This window comes from Balaenoptera borealis, assembly GCF_965194805.1.
Source record: "Balaenoptera borealis genome assembly, chromosome: 14".
Classification (NCBI taxonomy): domain Eukaryota; kingdom Metazoa; phylum Chordata; class Mammalia; order Artiodactyla; family Balaenopteridae; genus Balaenoptera; species Balaenoptera borealis.
The window spans coordinates 83,522,488-83,535,154 of record NC_138875.1 but is presented as its reverse complement, the minus strand read 5'-3'; the positions used below and the strand labels follow the sequence as shown (position 1 = coordinate 83,535,154).

The 12,667-nt window shown below is 43.8% G+C and overlaps 2 protein-coding genes across 4 annotated transcripts in view; one reads left to right on the top strand and one right to left on the bottom strand.

Annotated features, from left to right (window-relative positions):
- IFT81 (intraflagellar transport 81) overlaps window positions 1-12,667 on the top strand; it is a 201,694-nt gene that overhangs the window by 18,326 nt on the left and 170,701 nt on the right. The window lies entirely within an intron of this gene.
- Window positions 9,055-12,667, bottom strand: part of P2RX7 (purinergic receptor P2X 7) — a 54,558-nt gene continuing 50,945 nt past the window's right edge. For 2 of the 3 annotated variants that reach the window (XM_082355942.1, XM_082355943.1), the window contains one exon: window positions 9,055-11,840. In XM_082355942.1, the coding sequence (XP_082212068.1) occupies window positions 11,343-11,840 (498 nt within the window). In that variant the 3' untranslated portion in view covers window positions 9,055-11,342. Of the gene's footprint in view, window positions 12,467-12,667 lie in introns of all 3 variants that reach the window. The other variant, XR_014234529.1, reaches the window with a different exon arrangement.

Sequence of the window (12,667 nt, the reverse complement as noted above, 5' to 3'; positions counted from 1 at the left end):
GGCCTCTCACCATCGCGGCCTCTCTTGTTGCGGAGCATAGGCTCCAGATGCGCAGGCTCAGTAGTTGTGGCTCACGGGCCCAGCTGCTCCACGGCATGCGAGATCCTCCCAGACCAGGGCTCGAACCCGTGTCCCCTGCATCGACAGGCAGACTCTCAACCACTGCGCCACCAGGGAAGCCCAGAACATGCATTCTTAATGGGTGTTGAATTCTCTGTATATCTATTAGCTTGAGGGAGGCCCGCTCGAAGGAAGTACGTTTGAACTGAGATCTGAATGTCAGGAAAGAGCCAACTCTCTGAAAATCTGGGGGGAAAGGATCCCAGGCAGAGTGGACAGCAAGTGCAAAGGCCCTGAGGTAGGAATGAGCTTGGTGTGTTCCAGGAATAGAAAGAAGACCTGGAACATAGTGGGCAAGGAGGAGAGTGAAGTGAGGTAAGATCCTGAGAGGTAGTCAGGGGCCAGATCAAGTAGGGCCTCAGAGGCAATGGTATGGACTTTTGATTTTTGTTTTTAATTTATTTATTTATTTATGGCTGTGTTGGGTCTTCGTTTCTGTGTGAGGGCTTTCTCTAGTTGCGGCAAGCGGGGGCCACACTTCATCGCGGTGCGCGGGCCTCTCACTATCGCGACCTCTCTTGTTGCGGAGCACAGGCTCCAGACGCGCAGGCTCAGTAGTTGTGGCTCACGGGCCTAGTTGCTCCGCGGCATGTAGGATCTTCCCAGACCAGGGCTCGAACCCGTGTCCCCTGCATTGGCAGGCAGATTCTCAACCACTGTGCCACCAGGGAAGCCCTGGACTTTTGATTTTAACCAACACAGTAAATTCATTGACCACACTTACCAGGTGATGTGCTATGAACTTTATGTAAGCCTGATGTCAAATACAAACTGATCGCATTTTATACGATGGGGGAAGCACTTTGAGATTAAAAGTACCTTAGAGATCATATTTAGCCCAGTCCTTTCCTTTTGCAAATAAGAAAACTAAGATGAGGTTTAAACGGGTCTCACAGTTAGCCAGAGCCCAGGCTTTGGACATCCCTCTGTCTCTCTGATAGATAAGCTCTTAAAAGGGAGGACTCCACTTTCATTTAATTTCATTCAAATGTTATTGAAAGGAATCTTATAAGCAAAAATCATGCTCACCCATCCTATTTACTTATTTTGTAAATCTAGAGTTTTGCAGATTGAGTTTATTCAAAATGAGTTTCCCACAGGGACTTCTTCCTTTCCTCAAATATTCTGCTCTCATTTTACCCCTCTCTGCTTCACTTGAACATTTGGACCTGTTTCTATGAGGCAGCCACTTCAGCCCGCCTTATATTCTCCTGGGCACTACTGTCCCATTTCCAGGATGACCTGTCCCGGCACTTTTTTGATAAGGCCTCTGTGGCACATTCAGAAAACCTCCGCATCACAAAGATACTCACAGTAATTACCCATCGGTACTGCCTGGCTGAATGTGGGTTTTCTCACCTTACCCACCTGGGAGGCGAAGCCACTCTGCTCTCCCAGCAGCACGGGAGCTAATGTGGATGTACCCTGAGCAAGCAAAGCTGCATCCAGCTACTGCGCCAGGCCATCCTCAAACCGTGAATGGGCACGGTGTACATGGGATGCCTCCCCGCCTGTGAACCTGGCTCCACACGGGCATCGGCAAGTGCCTTTGGGAACATAGTCCTTTAGTGCTTTATCTGCTGAAGGCAGATTTATTGCCATCAGAGAGGTAGAAATTTCTTCCCTGATGGTGGACGGCAAAGTCAATGCCTCAGGCAAGATCAGTGCCTCCAGTCCCATCCGAAGAAAGCCAAAGGTAAGATTTATATCCACCAACCACTGGTTTATCCCTTCTTCTTTGCATATCCTCACAAATATTGTTCTCCTGGCTTGCTGGCCAAGCTGGGGATCTCCACTGGAATATTTTCTTACAAGACACATTTATATGTGGTTGGAGGAAACAAAAAAGTATGAACAGCAAGCCATCACCAAGCCTCCAATTGAGACTCAGACTAAGAGAGTCTGGACTGCAAAAAATTATATATATTTTAATGATATAAGGAAATTTCCACAAAATATAAAAATCCCACAGTTTGCCTAAGCATTGGTTTTTGCTTTTGTTGATTTAAAAAATTGTGGTAAATATACATAACATAAATTTAACTATTTTTAAGTGTACAATTAAGTGGCATTAAGCACATTCACAGTGTTGTACAACCATGGCCGTTATCCATTTCCAGAATTTTTTCATCAGCAGCAGCTTTGTGCCCGTTAAACACTAACTCTTCATTTCCTTCTCCCCCCCAGCCCCTGGTAACCTTTATTCTACTTTCTATCTCTATGGATTTGCCAGTTCTGGATATTTCATATCAACAGAGTCATACAGTATGTGGCCTTTTGTGTCTGGCTTACTTCACTTAGCATAATGTTTTCAAGGTTCATCCATGTTGTAGCATGTGTCAGTACTGCATTCCTTTTTATGGCCAAATAATATTCCGTTGTATGTATATAACCCATTTTGTTTATCCATTCATCTCTTCATGGGCACTTGTGGTGTCTCCACCTTTTGGCTATTGTCAATAATACTGCTATGATCATTTGTGTACCAGTATGTATTTGAGTCCTTGCCTTCAGTTCTTTTGGGTATATACCTAGGAGTGGAATAGCTGGATTATACAGTAATTTTGCATTTAAGTATTTGAGGAACTTAAATATATGAGGAACCCAAGCATTAGATTTTGTATTTAAAATATATTTGTCACAATTAAAAAGAGAGAATCAAAGTATTTGGTATGGCTGCCATAATAAAGCACCAGAGACTGGGTGGCTTAAATAGCAGAAATTTGACGTACAAGATCAAGGTGTCAGCAGAGTTGGTTTCTTCTAAGGCTTCTCTCTTTGTCTTATAGACAGCCATCTTCTCCCTGTATCTTCACATGATCTTCCCTCTGTGCCTGTGTCCTAATCACCTCTTCTTATAAGGACACCAATCAGATTGGATTAGGAGCTACCCATATGATCTCATTTTACCTTAATTACCTCCTTAAAGGCTACATCTCCAAATACAGTCATTTTCTGGGATAATGGGGGTTAGAACTTCAACATACGCATTTGGTGGTGGCGGGAGCAAGACTGAGCCTACAGGAGGGGTAGAGCCAGCCATATGCCAACTCTTTTTTTTTTAATAAATTTATTTATTTATTAATTTATTTATTTTTGGCTGTGTTGGGTCTTCGTTGCTGTGCGCGGGCTTTCTCTAGTTGCGGCGAGCAGGGGCTACTCTTCGTTGCGGTGTGCGGCCTTCTCATTGCGGTAGCTTCTCTTGTTGCAGAGCACAGGCTCTAGGCACACGGGTTTCAGTAGTTGTGGCTCACGGGCTCAGTAGTTGTGGCTCGCGGGCTCTAGAGTGCAGGCTCAGTAGTTGTGGCGCACGGGCTTAGTTGCTCCACGATATGTGGGATCTTCCCAGACCAGGGCTTAAACCCACGTCCCCTGCATTGGCAGGCGGATTCCTAACCACTGCGCCACCAGGGAAGTCCATATACACCAACTCTTGACTGACTTACCCAAAACAAATCATGGTAGAGGGAAACACAAAAGATGGTTTTTAAGCTTGATTTCTGGATTTCAGGAAATGCCGTTTGACCTTTTCTGATATCTCTGAATTTGTTATTATCTGTGACATATTTCGGTGAGGATTGAAGTGAGTCTTCTTTGTCTCCTTAAATTTGCATTCAGGGTTAAAGGCTTTTAGTAAATATCTTTGCAAGAAAAAAGTGAACCCTAATTGAAGACTCACATCTCCCTTAAGTAAGAAATGTCATGCAGATTGTGTTCTGCCTTGAACATCTTTCAGTGTCATTTGCTATCCTTCTATAGCATCATTTTAAATAGCTGCATATAGTTCTATTATATGAGTGTACCATAATTTATTTAACCGACCCTCTAGTGTTGGATTTAAAGGAATTTTTAAAATTCTTACTCAGATTCTGTTCTTTCTATTACCACCACCCAATTAGTAGTCTAGGTTGCTTTTTGAGTCACTCTTACATGATTCCAGCAGACTTCTAAAAGTAATCTCTCTTCCCAGGGTTTCCCCCTTCACCCAACATCCTCATGGAGGTCTGAAGGATGTTCTTAAGTCACTGTTTTCCTCACATCTCCTGTCAAACCAAGAATGGCTCCACCTTAACTTTGCAATTGGTCCAAACATCTCAGCCCTTAAAAAAAAAAAAAAAAAAAGATTTCCCCAAATCAGCCTCTATTTAACTTTCATCCACTTTCTTCCCAACCTGGGGAGCCAGTCAAGTCTACTTGTAGTCTTAGCACATACCATACTCATTTCTCTGGACCTGGCTGGTGCCACTAGTCCTGTTGGGAATACCTTTTCTTATCCCACTGAATGTTTCCAGTCTCTTCATCTAGGAGGGCCAGCTCATGTGTCACAAGCTTCATAAAGCCCCCTGTGACTACTCTTGTCTGTATGGATTTTATTTTGCCTTTCTTTGAGCTTCTGTCTCACTGAGATGGGACCACATAGTTTATGAAGCAGTAAGAAGTAAGCTTGTGTCCCTCCTGGCTAGACTAGAAGGTCCAGAGACCTTGTTGTAAATGTCCCAGTCACATTGGCCGTCTGACAGTTCTTGGAACACACTCATTTCTTTCCCACGTCAGTGCTTTGTGCTTGCCGTCCCTCTGCCTGAAATGTCCTGCCTCCAACTCGTCATGGTCAGTTCCTTCTTGACATTCAGATCTAGTTTAAATGTCACTTCCTTGGAGAGGCCATCCCTGACCCCTGTCAGAAAAAACTCCATTGTTTTTAGCACAGCGCATTGCTTATTTCTTTCAGACCCTTTATCCCAGGCTGTGCTCAACTCATCCCTTTACACATTGCTTGCCCATCTTCTGCACTTCACCTAACCTCCAGGACAGCCTGTCTGGTTCATTTGTTTATCCTGGCACCTACCCAGTGCCAGGGTGCTCAATAAATGTTTGCTGAATGAATTGGTGAGATTGGATGGAATGGAGAAAGAGAAGGGGGATGGTGAGGCTGTCCCTTGGATTTCTGACTTGGGAAACTGAGCTGATGTCAGGTGGTGCTACTAACCGAGCTTGGGAGTTCCAGAAGAGCCCATGTGGGTGGGGGTGGAGGAAGCAGAGATGATTATTTCTCCTCTGTACTTATTTGAGTTGCCTCTAAACTATTTAAGTAGAATATTCATCCACACATGGTTAAATATATGGGCCTAGAGCTTAGGAGTGATTCTTGGGCACTGTCCAAATAACAATAATAGCCAGCATCGTTAGACATGGTTAACACTTTAAATAACAATAATACCTAACTTTTTTTTTCTTTTTTTTTTAATTTATTTTTGGCTGTGTTGGGCTTCGTTGCTGCACGCAGGCTTTCTCTAGTTGTGGCGAGCAGGGGCTACTTTTTGTTGGAGTGTGCGGGCTTCTCCCTGCAGTGGCTTCTCTTGTCGTGGAGCACAGGCTCTAGATGCATGGGCTTCAGTAGTTGCAGCACAGGGGCTCAGTAGTTGTGGCGCACGGACTTAGTTGCTCCACGGCATGTGGGATCTTCCTGGACCAGGGCTCAAACTCGTGTCCCCTGCATTGGCAGGCGGGTTCTTAACCACTGTGCCACCAAGGAAGTCCAATAATACCTAACATTTATTGACCACTTACTCTGTGCCAGGCAGTGTGCTAAGTGCTTCACATACATTTACTCTTAGAACATTTAATATTTAATACAACCCTTGGATACAAAGATACAATTAAGGTTTCTAAGAATTGGGTAAACTGAGGCCTCTCTGCTAATTAGTGGGCGGGCTAGGATTTGAAGCCAGGTGGTCAGTTTCCAGTGTCCCAGCTCTTCCCCACTGCACTAGTGTGCTGGAATAGGCATGCAGGCACACAGAACCAAGCCCATTGCCTTTGAGGAGCTTCTTGTTTCCCTGGGGAAACAAAATAACTCATAACTTACTATACTCAACAGCCTTGCCTAAGGCTTGCCTAAGGCTCTTATCCAAGCCTGTCAAGTATGGTAATTATTTGATTAAAATGACTGGTGTTGGCCTCCCCCTCTGATTCCTGAAGACTCACATACATATGACCTTCATAATTCATTCAGAAGAACTAAGGAAGTTGGAAATGCAAAATCCTTTCCATAGATCATCATCTGTTTTGGAAACATGATTCATAACCCTCTTGGGACTGGAAAAGAGGAAACTGAAAGATCACAGTAAAAGTGAAAGAAGATAGTGATGTCTACATCTATTCAAAAGAGAGTAGAAGGGGACTTCCCTGGTGGTCCAGCGGCTAAGAAACCACACTCCCAGTGCAGGGGGCCCGGGTTTGATCCCTGGTCAGGGAACTAGATCCCACATGCCGCAACTAAAGATCCCGCATGCCGCAACTAAAGATCCCACGTGCCACAACGAAGATCCCGTGTGCCGCAACTAAGACCCGATGCAGCCAAATAAATAAATAAATAAATAAATATTTTTTAAAAAAGAGAGAGAGCAGAAGGATTTCAATCAGCGGACCCTCAGGGATTCCTGGAACGATGACTGCATTGGATTAGAGTATGGGCTGAGAAACATACAAGCAGCAGAAAGTGTAACCACACCCAGTGCACTCAAATGGTTACTTTGAATAAATGGGGGTAGTGGTCCCAGTTCCCCATGGGCTCTAAGAAACAGGGCTTTGTGCAGACGGTGACTGTGCAGAAGCCAAGCCTCTAATTTTTTAGGGCAACTGGCTTTAAGGGTATCTTAATCACCTCCTCTTCACCGCATTGGTAAGGGAGGGATTCCCACCCTAGGGGTATGGGGATGGCCGAACATATGACACCCAGCACTGGACAGCTGAAATTGGCAGCAGTTCATTGGTCACATATACTCACAGCACAGGGAAGAAGGATATCACACGCCCTGCAGGGTCACATGGGGGTAGCATTTAGGAACAGAGTGAACAACCAGAGGCAGTGGGAGGCAAGCTTGCTTTGTAGTATCTGGAGGGTGAGGTGTCCTGTGGTTCCCACAGGAGAATGTCGTTGGCTCTTTTGGATAATTCCATGGCCTGGTGGGGAACGCAAATCCACTAGGCAGTGATCAGCAGAAACTGCATCTGGTCCATCTGATGAGGAAGGTTGTTTAACTAGGTGACATCGATCAGACCAAGAAGAAAAACTTGCAGTTAAGCCAAGCTAGGCCCTCCTGATTTCACCAGATGTTAAGGTAGCATGTAATATTAGACCTTGATTTTAGGCCTTACACCACAGGGTGGAATGCATCTGTAGGCTCTGTTGACTGCCCCTTGTCTCTAGATTTGGCACATTCTTGACCCTGACCCAAAGCTCAATGAGTGTTCTCATGCCCACCAACTTGGGACAGGAGATATTCTAAATATCAAAGCATAATGGGAATTCCCTGGTGTTCCAGTGGTTAGGACTCGGTGCTCTCACTGCCGGGAGAGGAAGAGCAGGAGAGAAAAGAGAATCAGTCCATTTTGCTGCATATTTGGGACACGTGTTTCACAGAGTAGGGAAAGACTGAAACGAAAATGAAAACTATATCTACCACCACTCTTGGCGATCAGAATGATCTTTTAAAAATGAAAAATAATCTTACTAGGCTCCTACTTAAAACCCTTCAATGGGTCTCCTTTGGTCTTTCTTAATATAAAGACAGAACTCCTTGCCATGACCTTCAAGGCTCTGTGCAGTCCAACCCCTGCCTGTACAGTCTTATCTCATTCCTTACTTCCCCATACTATTTATGGAGCAGGCATACAGGTCTCCTTTAAATTCTGCAAACCTTCTATGCTTTTTGTCAGCCCCAGGACCTTTGCACATGCTATTGTCTTGGCCTAGAATGCTCTTTCCTCCCCAACTCACATAGTTATCTAGAACTTATCCTTCAAGTTTCAGCTGAAGAGCTCCTTCCCTCAGGGAAGATTTCTCTGATTTCCCCAAATAGGTCAAGTTCCCCTATTATAGGCTCTCAGAACATCTTTTACCTTCTTCATCATGATACTCATCATAAGTTACAAGTTTATATTTGTTTGAATTATTTGATTAATGTCCATCTCCTCACATCTCCATGGGAGTGGCAACCTTATTTATCATTGATCTCTAGTAAGTGCCTAAAAGAAAACTCCTGTTTACCTATACTCTACTCGTAACACTTCTGACACCAAATGTGCGTGGGGTTTTCCCACACCAACCAATTCTCCAACTCTCCAGACACCAACTGGGTGTCTTGCAATTCAATTATGACATTAATTACCTGGAGTTAGCATAGACCCCACAGGTTAAGGGTTCAGTCCTACAAGATTGTCCCCCACTTCAGACACAAGTCATGTCCAGGGTTGTCACCTGTACTTCTGACCAACTGGTTATAAATTGGGGGTTCCTATAACCCCCTCTTCAGGTTCAGTAATTTGCTGTAGTGGCTCATATAACTCAGGGAAACACTTATATTTACCCATTTATTATAAAGGATATGTTAAAAGATACAGATGAACAGCCAGATGAAGAGTTACATAGAGTGAGGGCCAGAAGGGTCCTGAGTGCAGAAGCTTTTGTCCTTGTGGAGTTGGGGGTGTACCACCCTCCCCAAATGTGGATGTATTCATCAGTATGGAAGCTTTCTTAACCCCACAGTGTAGGGGTTTTTATGGAGGCTTTATCACATAGTCAAAATCGATTATTAACTCAATTTCCAACCCCTCCCCACTCTAGAGGATAAGGTGGTAGGACTGAAAGTTCTAAGCTTCTAATCATGGCTTGGTCTTTCTGGTGACCAGCCCCCTTCCTGAAGTTATCCAGGAACCCACCAAGAGTGGCCTCATTAGAACACAAGACAGTTCTAAATTCCAGGGGATTTAGGAGCTCTGTGTTAGGAACTGGGGGCAGAGACTAAAAACATATCTTTGTATGTCAAAGTGCCTCAGTGCGTATATGTTGAATGAATGTGTCAATGAATGAGCTAACTGATTTGGGGATCTTCTGAGAAAAGAAAGTAAAAGGAATACTTCGGTAAACGCGAATTACACGTTATTTTTTTTATTATCAAAACTATTAAGACATCTACATTGCCAAGCTAGAATTAGGAAGGGTTTTAAAAATGGTTCCCTCTAAAGAGAGGAATGCAAGTCCATAACCAATGCTACATGAAATCAGGCAGTGTTACAAGAAAGCAGATCTCCAATACAGAGATGAAGCAGTGAATAGTATGCAATTACTATAACAAGAGAATGGAATTAAGTACAAAAAACAGATCCTACAAAATGTGACTTTCCTTGGGATGCCTTTGGCAATGACACTATTTTCTACTGTAGACCAAAACTAAGAATATAAATATGATGCATGCTGTTGTAGAAAGTGTCAGACATTTTGCACATAGCTGATGTAACACATCACCCTCTCACCTTCTCACCCAGAGCATCTGGGAAAGGTGAAAACAACAGGTGGATCCAGTGATTATTTGTCATTCCAAATGCTGACTCCATCTGGGGTCTCCACAAGGTGACAGAAACACACTAGGGGGAAGGCATCAAAAAATAACATATGAAGGCTCAGAGGCTATCAGAATGGAAATCTGTAGCAGTTACATAGCATTCTCAGAGTAAAAAATTTCAGTTCTGAAGAAGTCATATATAATTCACTTTTCAAAAATATCTCTGAAAGGTAGTAAAAATGAGAGTTAAATCTGGCCCAGTTAACTTGATTCCTGAGTTTAAAGCCAGGTGAAATCCTGGGACCAAAAAAGAAGGTTTTTGTTCATATTATCTTACATTAAAACAGTAGAAAGCTGATGACTTCTAAAAAGTGTCAAAATGGTAAATCTTAGAGTATGTATTAAAAACTCACAGATCCTTCATTAGTCACCATTTTGAGTAGTGTTCTCTATTTATTTTTTAAAATAGTTGTCGTTTAGAAATAGTCCGTTCTAGTGCCAAAACCTTGAAACGGAAATCCTGCAGGAGGATCCTAAAACCTGCTATTCATTTTTATACTCTTAGCAGTTGACGTATAGAAATGGTAAAAGGTTTGAGTGTGAGTTGCTTTTTAAGTAGCATCCAGACTGCATCCATTGTAATTGGCTGCAAAGTACAGGATGTTAAAGGCATAAAGGTGGCTTGTTCCAGTTTTTAACAGCAATACTTACTTCCAGTCATAGAAATGTGATGTGGATTGAAATGTATTAGGTAGCTCAGCAGTTAGATTTGATGGATTCCAGGGCTGGTCTGGTGAGTTACCTGATTTGGTCTGCAGCTCTTCTAGAACTGCCAAATAGAAACCCAAGCCCCCGAGGGGCTCCAGGGATTTTTTGGCTGAAAGCCTGGACACACGTCTTAGACCCAGAGAAGATGAGGGCTGAGTCTACATCCCATGAATCAGGCTTGCTCTCTGTCCCAGTTATCTGTCGCTATGTAACAGACAACCCAAAACATAGTGGTTTAAAATAACAATTTTTGTTCTGTGTATTCACTGGGTAGCTATCACTTGGGTTGTCTGATGCAGTTGCAGTCATATGTTAGCAGGATCTGGAATCATCTGAAGGGCTTCTTCTCTCCCATGGGCTTGGATGGCTTGAATGCTGGGGGCATCTCTCCTCTTCACGTGGCTGCTTGGGCTTCTTCACAGCAGGGTGGACTCAGGATAGGCAGATTTTTACATGGGAGCTTGCTTCCTTCACAGCAAGAGTTTCAAGGGACAGGAAGTGGAAGCTGACAGCATCTTAAGACCAAGACCCTGAACCTGACACAGCATCACTTTATCATTGGATAAAGTGATCAGAGCTGCCAAGACACAAGGGGAGGAGATATAACCCCTCAGGTCCTATAGGACAAATGCCAAAAAATTTGTGCCAAAACTTTTAATCCTCCCCATTCTTTAACCAGGACCCAAGGGTTGGTTGATAGTTGGACATTACCCTAGTCTCACCTCAAAATGAGCTGCTTCATATTCATGTAGCTCTTTATGCGTTAATAAGAGAGTTTGTGTACACTGTCTCAATTTGCTCTCCTAATATCCCTGTGAAACAATAGGTTGGATAATAAGGCAACTGAGGTACAGAGGTTAAAGGCCTAGGATCACACAACTTCCTAGGGATAGAATGGAGATATAAATCTGAATCTCTCGACTCTCAGTCCATGCTGAGGGATTCTAGTTTATTTGCTGTTTGTTTACCCTGGTCACTTTGCTCTCTGACACATACAGAGCTGGGGGAGGAGGAAAGCACATTTCCCTTTGGCTGAAAATCTGGACACACATCTTTGCAGGTGAAGCCCAAGGTGCAAGCAAAGGCAATGTTATATGACTGCTCAGCACATCAGTAAGGACTCTTGAAGCCACTGTACTGGCCTTCCCTCTTGGGAAACTCTCTGCGGATCCTCCAGCGGCAGCAGCTGGGCAGGATGGCAAAGTCAGCCAGGTCCTGGGAGCCAAAGCGCCACGTAGTATAGCACCTGTAGGCGCAGTGCCGCAGCTGGCTGTTGGTAGAATCTGCATCGAGCACTAGCAAGGGCTCCTGGTAGTGCAGGAGGAACTGCAGGACGTGTCTGGACAGGATAAGCTTCTTGAACGGCTCTGAGGTGGTGATACAGGCACCCAGCTTTTTCCGACAGCACAGCTCCTCCAAGCATCTTTGTCTCTCAGGGAGTTGGGATGGGAGGCACCTTCCGCACTGGCACCAATTCGGGCAGTCGCTGGATCTAGGGGTTGCCCCTTCACTGAGCAGCTGGATAGCCTCTGGTTGTCCAGGAGTGGGGGGTGGCTCGTGAAGAGACAGAGGCAGCCTGGACAAGTCTGTGAAGTCCATCGGGGGTCTCTGAAAAAGGCAAGTTTCCAAACCCATCAGCACTGACAACCCCTAGGGTTCTAGGTTCTTTAATTTTATTATTAACTTATAAAATTACATTTAATATTACATTAATACTAGTAGCTATCATTTACTAAATGTATATATCAGGACTGTGTTTCGCAAGCATTGCCTCATTTAGGCTCTCGGAGAACCTCTTGAGATATGTGTTCTGATCTCCATTTTACAGATTTGGAAAGTGAAATTCAGAAAAGCCAGCCCTCAATACGTATATCTCTTCGGAGAGGCCTTCTTGCCTTGACCACCTGATCTAGGGAGTTCCCCTCCTCCCAGGTCATTCTCTTATCACATAATGATGTTCTGTGTTTGTTATGAGGAAATGATCTTATGAACTGATATGTTTACTTAATGATTCTTCTTCCACATGAAAGCAGGGGCCCTGTTTGCTTTGTTTACTGCCTGTATTCCCAATGCCTAGGACAGTGCCCACACATAGTAGACAGTAAATATTTGTTGACTTAGCTCTGCTTTCTCCTTTCTCACCATGCTCCCTTTTCTGAAAAAATCCATTTGTTATCCTCCAGTGGAAGCTGCCATAATTGCCATCATTTATGTCTATTCTTTGTGACATATACCTTCATTCACCAGACAAAGAAAGTCTGAGTTAAGTACATTAAAATTGAATGGTTCTTGTACATGAATGTTCACAGCAGCACTATTATAATAGCCAAAGGGTGAAAATAACCTAAGTGTCCATCGATGGATGAATGGATTAAAAAAATGTTATGTTCATACAATGGACTATTATTCAACTATAAAAAGGAATGAAGTGCTGA